The sequence below is a fragment of the Esox lucius genome, chromosome 9 (genome assembly GCF_011004845.1).
Source record: "Esox lucius isolate fEsoLuc1 chromosome 9, fEsoLuc1.pri, whole genome shotgun sequence".
Taxonomy (NCBI): Eukaryota; Metazoa; Chordata; class Actinopteri; order Esociformes; family Esocidae; genus Esox; species Esox lucius.
Genome location: NC_047577.1, coordinates 25,204,771 through 25,220,965, shown reverse-complemented (window position 1 = coordinate 25,220,965; position 16,195 = coordinate 25,204,771). Strand labels below are relative to the sequence as shown.

Below are 16,195 nucleotides of genomic sequence, written 5' to 3'. Positions count from 1 at the left end.
TCTATGCGTTTTGGCTACCATGATTCCAAAAGGTATGTTTAGCGCAAAAACAACACTGCACATCACCCAAAGAACACCATACTGAAGCATGGCGGTGGCAGCATCACACTTTGGGGCTGTTTTTCTTCAGATGGAACAGTTCCAAATACTAGGCAATATTGGCACAAAACCTTCAGGCATCAGTTAGAAAGCTGAAGAGGAAGTTCCCCTTTCAGCACGACAATGACCCAAAGCACACATCCAAATCCACAAAAGCATGGCTTGACCAGATTAAGATTTTGGAATGGCCCAGCCAAAACCCAGACCTGAATCCAATTGAACATCTATGGGGCGATCTGAAGAGGGCTGTGCACAGGAGATGTTCTCGCAATCTGATAGATTTTGAACGCATTTGCAAAGAAGACGTCAAGATGTGCCATACTAATAGACTCCTACCCAAAAAGACGGAGTGCTGTAATAAAATCAAAAGGTCCTTCAACAAAGTATTAGTTTAAGGGTGTGCACACTTATGCAACCAGGTTATTGTGAGTTTTTAATCCCCCCCCCAAAAAAATCAGATTGTTTATCTATTGAATTGTTGACGTTATAAGTCACATTAAAGGTGGAAAAAGATCTGACATGTAATAATAATAATAATAATAATTTCAGATTTCTTTTTAGGTTTCAGGTTTTTCAGATTCAAGTATAATACACCATTTTATCAAAATGTAAAGTTGCCTGACACTTGTCCCTGCCCCCTAATTCTCTTTTGTTGCAAATGCTTGAATTATTTACTCCAGAAGAAAATCACACTGAAAACTGATACATTTATGTTGCATTTAATGTTGAATGGATAAGCATGGAAATAGTACTGTTAGTGTTAGCTAGCCAAACTTGTTTGTGTTTCTCAGTACGTGTCAATATAACTGGGGGTACAATTGTGGCAACAATATTGATAGCTACATCTTCTGGTGACTGGCTTTTTCTCTCTATCTCTACCATGTGTTCCATTGATGACTGGCCCAATCCTGCTGACAAACACTCTGATATGATTTGTTTAGCGTAGGGAGAACAATAGTTGTTTTGAACACAATCAGGACATCTGTTTTCCTGTTTCAACTCGTCTGCTTAGAGCGTATGGGTAGCTCTGACTGACAGTGTGATCTGCGTTTCTCAAATTGCATGCAGAAAATCGCTCAATGCGCTACATACCGTAAGAACGGTTTTGTACACTGATATATTGCGTACGTTGTCTAACAAAAAACTTTAGATTTGTTTTCATTACACGGCACCATCCCATTAAATTGAATGCTACATCACTGTTATACTTATTGCAATCGCTTCATATTTTGTCTTTTAGGTTCTGTTCTTAAAAACCCACATTTGCCAGGAATTACTGAGGTATTGCCCAGGATCTCATGTGGGAGCTGAACATCACCTTGCTTACAAAGAAAACTCAGCAGAGGATGTACTTCCTGTGGCAGCTGAAAAGGTTAAACCTGCCAAAGTCTATGATGGTGCACTTCAACAGTACCATCCTGTCCTTGCAGGCTGCATCCTGACCTCCTCCATCAAAGGCTGGTACACTGCAGCCACTGCCAAGGACAAGAGCAGGCTGCAGCCTGCAAGGACTCTGCATAGAGTGTGATTGGCTACAATCTGCATGACCTACACACCTCCAGGATTCGGAATCCAGCGGCAAAGATTGGGTCTGATCGCTCTCAACCTGGAAATTGACTATTCAGAACTCTCCCCTCTGGCAGAACGCTGAGGTCTATCAGGACCAAAACCTCTCACCACAAGTACAGTTTCTTACCTACAGCAGTAGGCCTCATGAATATTCCCCCAGAGCCACTTTACAATGCTCAGACTGCACTTTTTATGCTCAGTCCACTATTTGTATTTGTTTTTATTTATTTTGTACAAAGTTGTTGCACTAACAGACGAGAAAAAAAATTCCTAGTTTGTTATGAAACTTGGAAATAAAACTCTCTGATTCGGATTGTATACCCTTCCCCAGACTGATCTGCTCAAAGATCTGCATGGTGCATTTTGCCTTCACCTGTATTGGTAACACCAAACGCTGTCTGGTGCAGCCTCCATCCAACCACTTTCAACTAAGGCTGCTGTTAGAAGCAACAAACAAGAAAGCACTCAGCTCAATCCTACAGGAGTGATCATGCTACATCAGCTGAATACCATTAACAAGAAACATGACAACGAAAAAGGGTAATTCCCAGCATTGTTTCATTAGGCTCCTGCCTGTAAATTGTTAACCATCCATCAGGTAATCTCAGATATTCAGCATTTAATGGATAATGTACTGTAACTGAGTGTAGTGACTAGGCATTAGCTACTTTCCGATATAGTGAACTATAGGGAATATTAATGCAATATTAAAGTGCCCTAATGTCACAACTGGGGATTTCACTGGCCTCAAGGTCCAGCTACAATATCCATTGCACTTAGGTTGAGTTTATAACAGTTGTTATCGACTGAGGCATGTTGGTTAAAATCCTGTGGCCAAAGAAGCATGAACACATATCAAATTTTACATTGTCTTAATATTTTCTTTCAAAATTATAAAAAAAATACATAGGTTTCATCCAAAATTCTCAAACCAAAATCCTTGTGTCTGTGCCTAAACACATGACCTTAACCATAAATGCCTATTAGAAACACTTGGTTAATAAAGTAAGCCATGAAATGCTAGCTGGTGGGAAATTACAATTATCAAAATTATTAAGGCATTATTAATGCCAAAACTATATCATTTTCAAATAATACTTTTGACTGAGTGTTTGTCTTCAACTTGAAAGTTCAGGCCTAATAAATTTGCCTTAAAGATTGATTGATTGGCTAATCACGACTGAAAATGTCAACAAACAGAGGGTGAGCCCATAGTCTGTGAAGTAATTGATTCAACTCATCCTCATATCAACAATCGAACTAAAGCAATTATTGTGACAAGCTTGCTCGGAAGAATAGAGAATTAGACAGAGACTGTTATTTTATGCAATGAATGAATGCCAGCCCCCGGCAACGGTGGGCGTAGCATGCACAGGCTGGAGTCCTGGACGGCAGTCTGATAGATCCACAGGACCAAGGGCAGGTGGGGGGTCCCAGTCCCGCTGGTGTTGACTGGTTAGGATGGCAATCTGGGTGGCCAGCATGCGGTGGAACCGCTCCACCAACCCGTTACACACCCTGAGCCTCGGGACAATTTGTGAAGTATTCCATAGCCACAAGGACGTAGCGGTTGCTGAACTCAGTGACTGGGAAGGGCCCAAGAACATCCACCCCTACTCTCGCCATCGGGGCCCCCAACAAATACTGCTGCAGTTTGGCATGGGAGCGCTGCATTGGTCCCGTCTAGGAGGTGCAGGAGGTGCAGCAGTGCACATGTAGCTCCACGTCTCATTGAAAGCCAGGCCCGTAGAAACACCCCCTGAGGCAGAGGAGGGTCTTGGCGTTCCTGTAGTGCCCCGCCCCCACTGAGCTGAGGATGAACTGGAGGACCTGGGGACAGAGCACATGGCACAACCTGTTCCTGGTGCCCCCTTGTCCAGGAGCTTGCCCCCTTTGAGTCTCGAGCCCGTCATGGAGCTCGAGACTCAAAGTTACCCTGGTTTCAGAAAGGGTCACCTTTAGTCGGTTGAAGGCTACAGCATAGGCGTCGTTCCAGACGAATGGTCAGCCCAGATCGGTCAAACAGTAGAGAGGACTGGTGATCGTGGTGATGTCTCAGACGATGCACCAGTAGTATGACCCCAGGCACAAGAAGCTTTTCAACTCGCTGATGTTAACAGGGGTTGGCCAGTCTTGTACAGCAGCCACCGTAGCAGGGTCAATGGTAAAGCCGTGAGTACTGACCACTTGGCCCAGGAATATTGTCTCCCTTGTAGGCAGCAGGCATTTTGCAGGATTCAGTGGCAACCCGGTACGACGGATGGCGGTGAAGACCACTTGCAGGTTGGAAAGGGCTCTGTCAAAGTCATTGGTGGGTACCAGCAGGTCATTGAGGTACATGACACAACGACTCTGGGGAACATCTGCCAGCACCCTCACTCGAACGTAGCCGACACATTGCAGGGTCCAAATGGCATGACGAGGGAGTCTCTCTGTGACGTCATTAAGACATCGATAGTCCACACAGAAGCGCCAGTAGCCTTCCTTCTTGCTTAGCCAGATGGCCAGAGCTGCCCACGGGCTGTCGGAGGGCTCAATCACTCCAGCAGCAGCCATCTAATGGATATCTTCCTCTGCGGCCCGCTATTAACCCTCCTAGGTTGCAAGCTGCGGATCCTTGGACTGTGCTCATTTTCATAAATATTTATGAAAATCGAATCGCCATAATCGTCCGGTTTCAATGGTATATTCTTTGTAGCCACTTTCGTGAAGCGTTCCGTGTATAATTTGGGTTGTCTGTGTATAGTTTGGGTTGCTATGGGAACCACAGCCTGCAGGAAGAAAACTTTTCACCAGACAAAGACATTGACCATGAATCTTAGAAAGGCTAATGTGTAGACAAGAATAGGGATTACAAGGGTGTACATCACTATATATGATGTTTTGAACCATAATACATCGTTTGTATTATAAATATGATATATAAAAAAAAAATTCAACATAGTATGGGGGTATTCTTCAGTTTTTGAAAAGAAGTTTGTAAGTTGGTGAGTTTATGAGTTTATAAATGATATAAGTCCAAACGTAACTAGCGATCAAGTGCTGCCGTTCTGCGTCATTGCATGCAGAAAGAAGGGATACAGACTTAACTTTATTTCTTCCATAGTGTTTTATTTCTAGGTGGAAGAACCAACAATTCTTAGGGTGCCTATATTTTTTTACTTCCATTTTTTTTTTCATTAGTTTCAACCCAACAGTGTAATTTGACAGTGCAGGGTCTCTTGCAGTGGACAGCTTGGACGGTTGTCTGGCCTGCTGGAGCAGTGAAGCACAGTGGTTTGGTGCTTCTGGAGTGGCGACAGTTTGACGACTGGCCTTTGGGCCTGTTCTTCTTTCCCTGACCAGACTGGAGAGCCATGGATTCAGTGCCAAGGGTAATGGTTGTCCATGACATATTAACAACAGTTGAGCAGGTCCAGGCCAAAGATGCACGGATACTGGACATCGGCAAGCCAGAACCTGGGCACCTGTGCGTCTTGAACCTGGACTTTCAGTGACTTCTCTCTCATGCCAGTCTTTTCTCCCGTCACTGTGATTGGTGACAAAGCCTTTGAAAGTGGCCCAAGGCCTGGAGATCCCGCTGTTCTGCTAGAGCTAGGTCGAGAAGCACCTGCACTGCTTTCCCTTCCAACACCAGGTGGGTGCCTCTTCACTGCTCCAGCCGCTGTGTCGGGCCACTAGGTGGACTTGCAAGCGCTGTGTCATTCTGTTGTACTTGGGCAGTTTGGCTGATGTCCCACAGCCGTGCCCAGAACGTGGTAGGCTGAGCATGAGGACCAGTGGTTGTGGCTCAGAATTTGTGGCAGGCAACATGACATTGCAAGTAGTAGCCCCCCGGTCAATAGGAGGCAATCAGTAGCCACGGGTTGTGGGTGTTGCCGTGTTGCAGTATTCTGCTGGTGTAGCCGTGGGGCACTGGAGCCATCGGGTTGCACCAGGTTACATCCATCTCTGGCAGACTCTTCAATCTCTCTCAAAATGTTTCTCCAGACAGCTTTGATCCCACTTCTGACACCAATGTAGCGTTTGTTGGCCAATTTCTCAAATCTGCGACCTTTGGGTCCCAAGCGGGTGCACTACCCATTGCTCCAAATATGCATATCCCATTTGGAAGGGCGAGTAGTAGCCTAACCAAGGTCGCTACATTATATTATCATATCCTGAGCTAAGACTTTAGCTGGATGGAACATGGCAGTTTAAGATATGAGGACATATTAAACACAGTGCTTCATTTCTAATTCAGAAGGTCCTTGAACACATTGGGGCATGTGAAAGACATGGAACTGGTCGCAACTCGAACCGAATGATGCACTTTGGTAGTACAAATAGCGGGAAATAACAAGTTAAAACATTCACAGTCTTGTCAGGCAATGTTGAGGCCACAACAATCAGCTGAGGCACAGGGAACCGAGGCAGCAAAAATTAGATCCAGAAATAGGTAACTTCACGGACTCTGATGGAAAATAGGTGACGGAACCAAGTGAGCAAAATCTGAGAGGTGCTGGATCCTGTTCCTGGTTAAACAACACTTGAGATCCTAAGGACAAAATAGTTTTGGAGAACAATTGTTGCTTTTATTTGGTGATGTAAGCAGTGGACCTTTTGGACAACAAATATAAGAAACAGCCATTTAATTATTAGCATTGAAGGCCGCAGAACATGCACTAATCAAGTTTGTTAGCTCATTTTTGTAATTGTTAAAAATTTCTTCAATTTTATTGGCTTCCCTCCAATCTTCAATTTTATCTGCCTCCCTCCACCTTGTTTCGTGAACATAATTTAAGCCAGAGTTTTCTGCATGGAACTAGAGCCAAGGTACATGAGCAAGCACTCTCTGTAAGCTAGTCTTCTTTCAGCCTTGCAATGAATAATTCCTAGTGACTCACAAATGTTTCCCACCACACCCAAGCAATCAACTAGCTGGTCAGGGTCTTTCATTATTTACTTACAGAGCGCAACTCCAGAGGAAATATAAATTGTATATATGTATGTATATACATGAGTATAGAAAGGTCCAAAATTATTGCCATCCTTATAGAGTGAAAAGATTGTATTTAAATACAGGTAAATAATCATCATCATCATCATCATTTGAAAAGACAGGCAACTGGCACAACTATTTTCAATTCATTTCACCACCTTTTTCTTCAATGAGAGGGTGGCAAAAGTAAGTGAACCCCTTCATTCAACAGCTTCTGGCACCTCCATTAGCATCAATAACTTGGAGAACACATCTCTTATAACCACTAATCGATCTCTGACCACTGTTTTGTATGTTCACATTATTACAATGTATTATTTTACTATGTAAGTTGACTAAGAAAACATTCTCACAATTAAGGTTAATTAATTTGGTTTCCAGAAAGGTGCTTTAACAGTTATGTTACCGACCAGCTGTGACAGACTGCAAGATATCTCATATCTGGCAAGAGTGCATAAAAAAAATTCTGGGTGTCCCATGTTCAGAATAAGAAAAGTTGAAAACCACACCACTAAGAAGCATCAGTAATTGTTGGGTGGCCTTTTGGGTCCCCTCAATTCCAATTCCAAAACATCATTGTAATCAGACCCCCTAACACATCTATGCACAAGTTAGGTGTAGCAACAATTGAGTAACTGTTGATCCATCCAATGGAGAAGAATGAACTACTGTGTCTCAAAAGGAAGAAAACCTATTCACTGCTCCATGCAGGCAGTGAAGTTTGGTGTCAAGTGCAAGAACTTTAAATTACTCTGGATTAAACCATATGCTAAATGACTAAAATGTCAGTTATATATGCAATATTTTACATTAAGTTGTCATATTGTCTCTCTAAAATATAATGCTTTCTAACAAATGTAATGTATTTTATTAAATGCCCCCATTATACAGCTCCGGAAAAAAATTGACCACTGCACTTTTTTCTTTCCTTTCCAAAAGAGTTGAAAAGGAAGGTTTTGAGTGAGGAACAAAAGGGTTAAAATTAAGAAACCACTGCAAATGTAATGCTTATAGTACTATAGTATTATAGTACTATTATTTAGATGCTACATTGTTCATGGTAGGAGCTTTCTCTTTATCCCCCTCAAAAATCTTACAGTTCTGAGGGATGAGCTGAAAAGTAGATGCCAAATTTCAGTGAAGCTTTTGTGCATTTTAACACACAAGTACATGTCATTTCATTTTCATTTAACTATATTTAATTTAACTAACACGCAGAGAAGAGTGATACTGTGTCTCTGCAAGTGCACTTCTACAATCAAACAAATATAGCACATAGACACGTACATACATTTTTACTCACCTAGTGCTCCTTGACAGATATCAGTCCTTGTGGCTCCACCCAAAATGAACACAGGGTTATCTAAAAGCTCCTTAAAAACAGAAATAGCATTTTATAGACATTTTAGACAGACAAAAAAAATTGGCATGAATAAAAGAAATACCAGATTTTTGTAAAGCTGATGCAACAGCTTGTGCCGCAGTAGAACTTATGATTTCGCAAGTACAACTCCAAACCAGTCACACAAGTGGCTAAAAGTAATTGCTTCACGCTGTTAATACCTAAAGCGTAATTTTAGGTATTAACAGCTACCACAAATGTGAAAAAGTAGGTAATAACATTTATAACAATCACCTAGGAATTTAAATGATTGAAAAGAACAATAACCAAGTATCTTTCCACAAATAGAGATGGGTGGTAATGTACGTGTGGCTTAGTATGATAACAAACACAACTCAAATCTGTTTATGACCTTAAAAATATTAAGGCCACATATTGGGTTGTGGTTGTGCATACAAGAAAAGGGGATTTAAATTTTGGCCAGTGTAGCTGCTATCAGGCTCTTACTGTGGGCCTCATCCACTCCACACCCCGGGTTTTGGATGAATTTGGGGCCAGCTCCTTAAAGCCCAGAGAAGGAGGCTCGGCGGGGAAGCAGGGGTCCTCAAACAGGCAGCCGCTTTCCAGGCACTCCTGCTTTAAGGACTCAAAGTCCTGGTTGAGGAACTTAAGCGCCCTCTCATTTGTTCCAATCCCTTCTGCATGTAGTCTATCCTTCTGAATGCGTGCAGAGACACCTCCAAATGGGTACATGCTGGGTTAAAAAAAAATAAAGGTTTGTGTTTGAGGGAGGAGGGTCAGTAAAGGCATAGAATGCAGTCTGCATAGTAAAAGTTAGACCAACTGATATTAGTGAGTTTTTTGAGTGGTGCCCCTTGGGCTCAACGAATCTAACATAACCATTAAATAAAGGCATTTAATGACTGTACCAATTTTGTTTATGCATGTTTCCTCTTGACAATAATCACTACTTTAAAGAAGATCAAGAACACATATCAATTTTATTTTACCTTTAGTCCTTTTCTGTTGGTCAGCAGGCTTCTGGAATCAAAAGTGCAGTTCATTAATAATTCAGTCACAAACATACATAACTAACTTTAATATAGCAAAGCACTGTGTTATTGTATACCACATGCAAGCAAAATGCACTGTCCATTGTCCAAGTTCAGTGCCAGTTCAGAGAGTGCAGTGAAAGAAATCCTGCATATCCGGTGGATAGGCTACTGCATTTTGGCCTGATGTACAACAGAACTGGATCATAACATAGCCTTGTTAAAAAGACACACTGTTTGTTGCTCTGCTATTAACATTCAACTTTACTATAAAAAAATAAACTATCAAATCACTGGTAAACTGTACCTAAAAACATTGAGGACGACCAAAATAGTTTACTGTTTCTTTGCCAACCATGGCATTTAGATCCCCTTTCCGTGTAATAATCAGCTGGTCTGTTACTCTTAGATAAAGTTCAAATAATCAAGAAACAAATGCTCAGCTATTTTGTTCTTTATTATGAAAGCCATCTACAAAGGGCTAAATACAGAAAGATATTACCTTTGCAATAGGTCCATAATAGCAGTTTCCTTTCAACACGTAATTAATAAATCACAATTGCTTACTGTGAAAATACCTTTGTTAACCTCTTCAGTGGATTAGCTATTTGTATTGTTATGTCCTATCTGCCGGTTTCAAATACAGATAAGGCAAACCGTAGGGTAACTTCACTTATGGTCCCCTTAAGGGAAATCTGTATTTTTTGACTCAAAAAAGCCATGTCCGGTCAGATTTTTATATGAACATATTGACTATAGCCAGACAAATACAAATACAAAATGCCTCTCCCTATGGGGTATTTCTTTTTACACCAAATTAAGATTTATTCTGCATTAAGGTGTCAAAATCATTCTATCAATGTAATTTATACCACTGAAAATAATTCAGTATTGATAGCAGTATATAAGTGGGTTAACAAAACCATTTTTAATCTTGATATTATTTTTGCAAATTGCAATATCCAAAGGCAAAAAGCTATTCATAACGTTACAATTTCAAATAACTTTTGATGACTATTTTTAAATATGCTTTGTTCGAAAGTACCAAGGAATGTGTGGAAATAAAATTTGCCGTCATTTGGTGGTTCTGAGTCCGCGAAACCTGCCCAATAAATTCAGATTAAATGTCAAATTAGCCGCACTTTAGTCTAGTAACAGTGATTACAATATTGGAGAGATATTATAGCAAAAGACACCAACTATAACATCACTCAATAAAGAAAGATTCGACTGATGTGTTTGGATTGCTGAGTCAGCAGAGCAGAACAGTGAGGTTTTTTTTAACAGTAATAACACGCGACAATATTTTGACAGTGCTTGACCCAGATCTTTATAATTGCAATGAAGCATATATGATAACGCACATGTATAGTGAGTTTCCGAGAGTCTCAGCGCATTTTCATTTGTCTAAATTCCAATTTTATAACAAAAACCAGGCATGTATGATCTGGTAATTCAAACATATAAGGAATAACTTACCACTCACTCGATATCTTTTACGATCACCTTTTGAAGTGACGTTCAGCTCTATAAACTCCTAACATATGCGATGAGTAACGGTCAAAACAAAGCTGCAATCAGTGTTGTTATTGCATTACCGTGCCCAGCCCATTATTGTGGGAGGGGTTTAACAGCACGATGTGACACAAGCAAGCAAATGACGCAGTCCGACATGCAATTCCAATTTTATGGACAAGGATGGACAATGGAACAGTTATTACAGAGATCTTTAGTAAAAACCTGGTTACGAAGAGCCAGTAAACCCATCGAATATATAAATCTGAAGCGTTGTGTCGTCATTTCCACTACGGAAATTGAGAGCGGGCACAATACCGGATTTATACCGGAGTAACTCAACGCTGATTATTTTTATGATTTCCTCTCAGTGAATACTGCAATTAACTTGAATAATGTTGACAATATAAATCAGATAGATTAAGAACAGTTCACCTTCTGATAATGTTAGAACATTGTGAGCTAAGACTACTGGGCGACAAAGGTACTTTATTTGTCTTACCTGTCACTAGTAATGGCCAAACTAGGTTGCTAGATTGCTAACTATTGCCGTATATATTTCAATTATGGATTTTAATTTGAAAAATAAATACGCAGTTAGCGCTGCTAGCATAATATCCTGCTGCTAGAAGAACAGTAATGAAGCCTCGGCCATCACTACACTAATTACCCTGCACTTAAGGGTGTGTACTAAGAAGTCCTTCCCTTAAAGGGATAGTTCGTCTAAAAATATATTAATAAAAAATTAACTTACAAAAAGTTATTCCTGAATGGACAGTCATTTTTTCCAACCTTCCATTATTCAGCTCTGTCCCCGGCTGTAATTAGCGTTTGTAGATGTATTGATTGTATAAGTTAGTGAACTGTTGTAAGCTGTTGTAACCAATGAAGCAAAATATTAATTGTTTGTAATATGAGCTAAAACGGAAGGTGCAAGTAGGAAAATAGGAAACCCTGTTCAAGCGGTTGCCGGGGAGAGAAAGATTTAGTATGTCGGTCTTTTGAGAAACAGGACACAGGTTAGAGACACACACACATAGTCGGACAGACAACACAGAAACCACAAGGGGGGCAAGGGGATACTTGCAGTTATCCTTATAAGGAATAGAACTGGGATTGGGCCAATGGCACACTTGCTTTGTAACTTAACGCCTCTATCTTTTGGGCGTAGTGGAAGTATAAAATGATGTTTTGACTGTTGATCCTTAGACATTGTGCGGCGACACTTGTCCCCAAAAGCTTTTGTAATAAACGGAATATGCGGTACGGTAATTGACCTGACTCCTGGTGTTTTATTCTCCTTTCCAACAAACCAACTCGGGGAAGTGTTAGACTTCAACAATTTTGGGGGCTCGGTCCGGGATTGGAAAAAGGAGAAGGAATTCGACTCGGTCCAGTTGACCTACACAGGACTTACAGGTTCCAGCACCGGTGCATCATAAAAAAGGTAAGCAGAGCCTGTTATATCTAAATCTGCGTATTGGCTGTGAACTAAATTGTGAACCTGTGGAGAACGTAGTGGTACTGGTTTAAATTCAGGAGGGCGAGGCAATTGGTATTGGTTCTCGGGTTGACTACCCCAGACCACTTCCTGACGGGGACGGTGGAGATTGTAAGCAGGAGACTTGACAATCAGTCGGGTGAACGGCCCGAGGAGATAGGGACACCTCAAACATAACGGGTGAGATAGAATCTCACATACTGGTTCAATTGGTATTGGTTCTCGGGTTGACTATCCCACACCACTTCCCGACGTGTACGGTGGAGATTGTAAGTAAGAAACTTGACAATCAGTCGGGTTAAAGGCCCGAGGACTTAGGGGCACCTCAAAATATTTATTGTGTGTAAAGGTTCACGTTCAGCAGGGTTAGAGGCCCAGGGAATTTGGAACTCCCCACATTTTTATAAGAGAACTGGGTTCAAGTCCCAAAAGTGTTGGGTCAGGGACCCGTTAATCATTTGTTAAGCATTCTGAGTTTGGGACTCACAGTAACATAAGGCAGGGAGAAATGGACAGGGAGTTTGAGAGAGAAGTAGATGACGATGGGTGGGGTCCAGGCACGGGAAAGTGGAAACAATTGGGGATACAGGTGGCAAATGTAATGACAATTGTAGGCAGGATAGACCCAATTCAGAAAGAAAAAGAAGAGATAGAAGAGAAATTGCGACAAGTGGTGAGTGAGGCAAGATTAAGGTTGGAGGAAAGGAGACCATTACATGTTATTTTGTGGAATAAGGAGAAGGATTGTGCCAAAAATCGAGATAGAGTTAGAGACAAGAAGGAAACAGCAAATTTGGTCAAGAGAGGGAGATATAGAGAACAGGAGAAGGAATGGGAAAAGCACAGAAAAGAATGGTGTAAATTAGCAGTGTGGTGTCAGGGGGTAGACCATTTGAACGAAGAGAAAAAGGAACAGAAAATTAAGGAGGAGAAAAAGGGAGGAGAGATAGAACCCCCAGCATATGAAGATGACCCGGAGGGGCCTGGTACACGTGTACCATTGTATCCAGTGTTACGTTTAGAAAGTGGGATATTGTCTTTAGACCCACAGAACAGCAAGCCCGTAACTCAAGTCACAGGAAAGCAAGATAAGAGAAAGTTGAGTAGGAAGGCGGAGTCAGAGAGCGAGACAGACACTGAGGGAGAGGTGAAACCGTTCAAGGCAAGGGCAGAGAGAGAGTACGGGAGGTACGAGGAGAGGAGCGAGAAGGGGAGACAACTAGGAGAGGATAAACAGGATGAGATTACAGGGGCCAGAAAGAAAAGATCAGGCCGTACTAAAGGCAGGTTAGGTGAGGACTCAAAGTCGGGGTCGGGGTCGGACGATAGTGACACAGTGAGAAGGACAAAAAAAAGCAGTAGGGAGATGGACTGACTCAGACGAAGACCCCGACACAGACAGTAGTGGAGACGGGAGTAAGGGAGACGCAGATGTATACCCTCTGCCGCGTTCGCCCCCACCAGAACATAAACTACACCATGACGCAGTAGAATCAATTCAAAGGACTCAAAATAAAATGTATACGCGGTCACAAGCAGGGGAAGCTAGTTGTGCTGGGTTTCAGCTGCCTCACTTTAGAGTGGGAGGCGGCAAACCGCAATATAAACCATTGGGGCTGGGAGACGTACAGGCACTGGTAGATAAATTACCCCCGATGGGAGAGGGAGGTGGACTATGGTTGTCACAATTTGATAAACTCACAGCCGGTCAAATGTTGGCACTGGGGGACTGGAGGGCAGTAGCCGCCCGAGCCATGTCCGCCCAGGATATGACTGAGATAGAAAAAGGGGCCGCCACTAGGCGGAACCCTGACGACACCCCTTTCGGTCAGGTGGTCGGACGCATAGACGCAGCCTTGAGGGAACGATTTCCCTTAATGGCTGGGGCCCCGGTACCTAAGTTACCCTGGGAAAAAGATCAACACCCTAGACAGAAGAGGGGCTCCAGGAGCCCAAGTCCCATACGGAGCCTGCTTTGCGTGTGGTGACCCGAACCACTGGTCCAGAGAGTGCCCACAGAACACTGCAAAGGGCAGAGGATACCCAAACCAAGGGGCAGCTCCAGTTCCCAACCCACACGCCGTCCCACCACCTAGTGCACCTGGGCAATACCCACTCTCTTATGAGGGAGGGTGGGACCAGGAATGATGGTCTACAGCAGAGGTGTCAAACCGGTTCCACGGAGGGCCGTGTGTCTGCAGGTTTTTGCTCTCTCCTTGTACTTGATTGGTTAATTAGGTCACTGATTGGTTAGTTTCTACCCTCACCTGGTTGTGTAGGTATGAACTAGGAACCAATTTATAGGAAAAACCAAAAACCTGCAGACACTCAGCCCTTTGTGGAACCGGTTCGACACCTGTGGTCTACAGGGAGGGGACAGCGGGGGAAAGGCAGACCATATGCTGTCCCTGAATATCGACGGGAAGGACTTAATTTATTGGGGAGAGACTTGGTGATAAAACTGGGGGCTAATATCTTATGTTCTCCAGATGGACTAACTGTCACGTTACCAGACGGGACATCGGCGGTGTGTGGACCTGAAACCGCTGAAGGGTGAAATAGCGGAGATATACTGGGGACTATTGATACCAGAAAAGCCGGACAAACAGGGTATTTTGTCCCAGTACTTCAAGTGGAGGCCGTGGATCTCCCTCCTCGAGCCGTACTTTCCTCTGCCAGACCCCCCACATGTAACCCTATTTTATGATCGGCAGGGCGATGAGGTGTATAGAGAGGGGTTTGGGGATGTAGTGTGTGGGGACACGTGGCAGGTCGGGTCTAAATTCATATATGTAGGCCCTGAAGGGGTAGCGGCAGATGTACAGTTGACAGAGGAGCAGGATCAGTGGTACATGATGGCGGAGGAGTCCGTCCCGCATGTGTCACTGGCCCTGCATCCTAAACACCAAGCAAAAGACCTGGGGACCATGGTTAAAAGGGCGGTCAAATGTACTGATTGGACACTCACTCAGGCGCCAAACGTATGGTACTCACCCAGCTGTAAGACGTATCGGTTAGAGGCACCAGGGACGGATTGGATATATTTAGAGCGAAGGGAGATAACTCGGGATCATGGGGGGGAAAAGATGGATCACCCTGTAGCCACGGCCAGACTTAATGAGTTACCGGACTCACTGTGGTCCAAGGGCCTCACGGACGTAGGGCTCACCGATTGCCCACCAGTCACCTTTAAAATCGGACCGGGAGAGCCCATATGGCTGCCCCAATACCCACACAAACCAGAGGCAGAGGAAGGGTTGGATGTGACATTGAGTGGTTTGTGGCCCACAGGGTGTTGGAGGAGTCAGGTTCCGCGTGGAACACGCCTATCCTCCCGGTAGAAAAGAAAGGGACAGGGAAATACCGTATGGCCCATGATCTCAGAGTTATTAACAACATTTTACTCACACCCACTATACCGGTACCTAACCCGTATGTAGCACTCACTAATTTGACCCCTGATCAAAAATGGTTCACCTGCATTGACCTGGCTAACGCTTTTTTCTGTCTCCCACTAGCAGAGGAACTTCGTGATATTTTTTCTTTCACACATAGGGGTCGACAATGGCGATACACGAGACTGCCACAGGGGTTCGCGCTTTCCCCTGGTATATTCAACCAGGTACTGAGAGAAGCGCTGCAGGGATGCTGCCTGCCGACAGGGGTAACTTTGGTCCAGTACGTAGACGACCTGCTGCTGGCGGCCCCGACGGTGGCCACCTGCATCCAAGCTACATTGACGGTCCTCACCAGACTGGCTGAGAAAGGGTTCAAGGTGTCAAAAGAAAAGCTACAGCTGGTAAGGACGCAGGTCTCCTTTCTGGGCAGAGTAATCACGCAGAAGGGAGGGGGGCTTTCCCCAGCTCACCGCACAACCATCCTCCACCATCCTAAACCCACTACTGTTCAGGAAATGCAATCATTCCTGGGGCTCACGGGGTACAGCCGCAATTACATCCCAAACTATTCAGGACTCACAGAGCCACTTAGAGCGCTAGTTAAAGAGCAGGGAATGCGTAAACTTAAAGCCACTCTCAATTGGACTTGCCCGGCCGACCAGGCCTTCATTTTGCTGAAACAACAACTAGCCACCGCAGCTGATCTGGCCATACCCGACTACACAAAACCCTTTTTAC

General features: G+C 43.5%; 1 protein-coding gene across 3 annotated transcripts in view; it reads right to left on the bottom strand.

The window, feature by feature from the left end:
* The window catches only part of LOC105008817 (calpain-1 catalytic subunit), a 42,023-nt gene extending 30,816 nt beyond the window's left edge, over nucleotides 1-11,207 (bottom strand). The window contains exons 1-4 of one of the 3 annotated variants that reach the window (XM_020044462.3): nucleotides 11,061-11,207; nucleotides 9,002-9,032; nucleotides 8,499-8,745; nucleotides 7,953-8,022 (exon numbers count right to left, since the gene is read on the bottom strand). In XM_020044462.3, the coding sequence (XP_019900021.3) occupies nucleotides 7,953-8,022; nucleotides 8,499-8,744 (316 nt within the window). In that variant the 5' untranslated portion in view covers nucleotide 8,745; nucleotides 9,002-9,032; nucleotides 11,061-11,207. Of the gene's footprint in view, nucleotides 1-7,952; nucleotides 8,023-8,498; nucleotides 8,746-9,001; nucleotides 9,033-10,522; nucleotides 10,916-11,060 lie in introns of those variants that run through there. The other 2 variants (XM_010868181.4, XM_010868180.4) reach the window with 2 other exon arrangements.
* Between the last annotated feature and the right edge of the window lie 4,988 nt (nucleotides 11,208-16,195).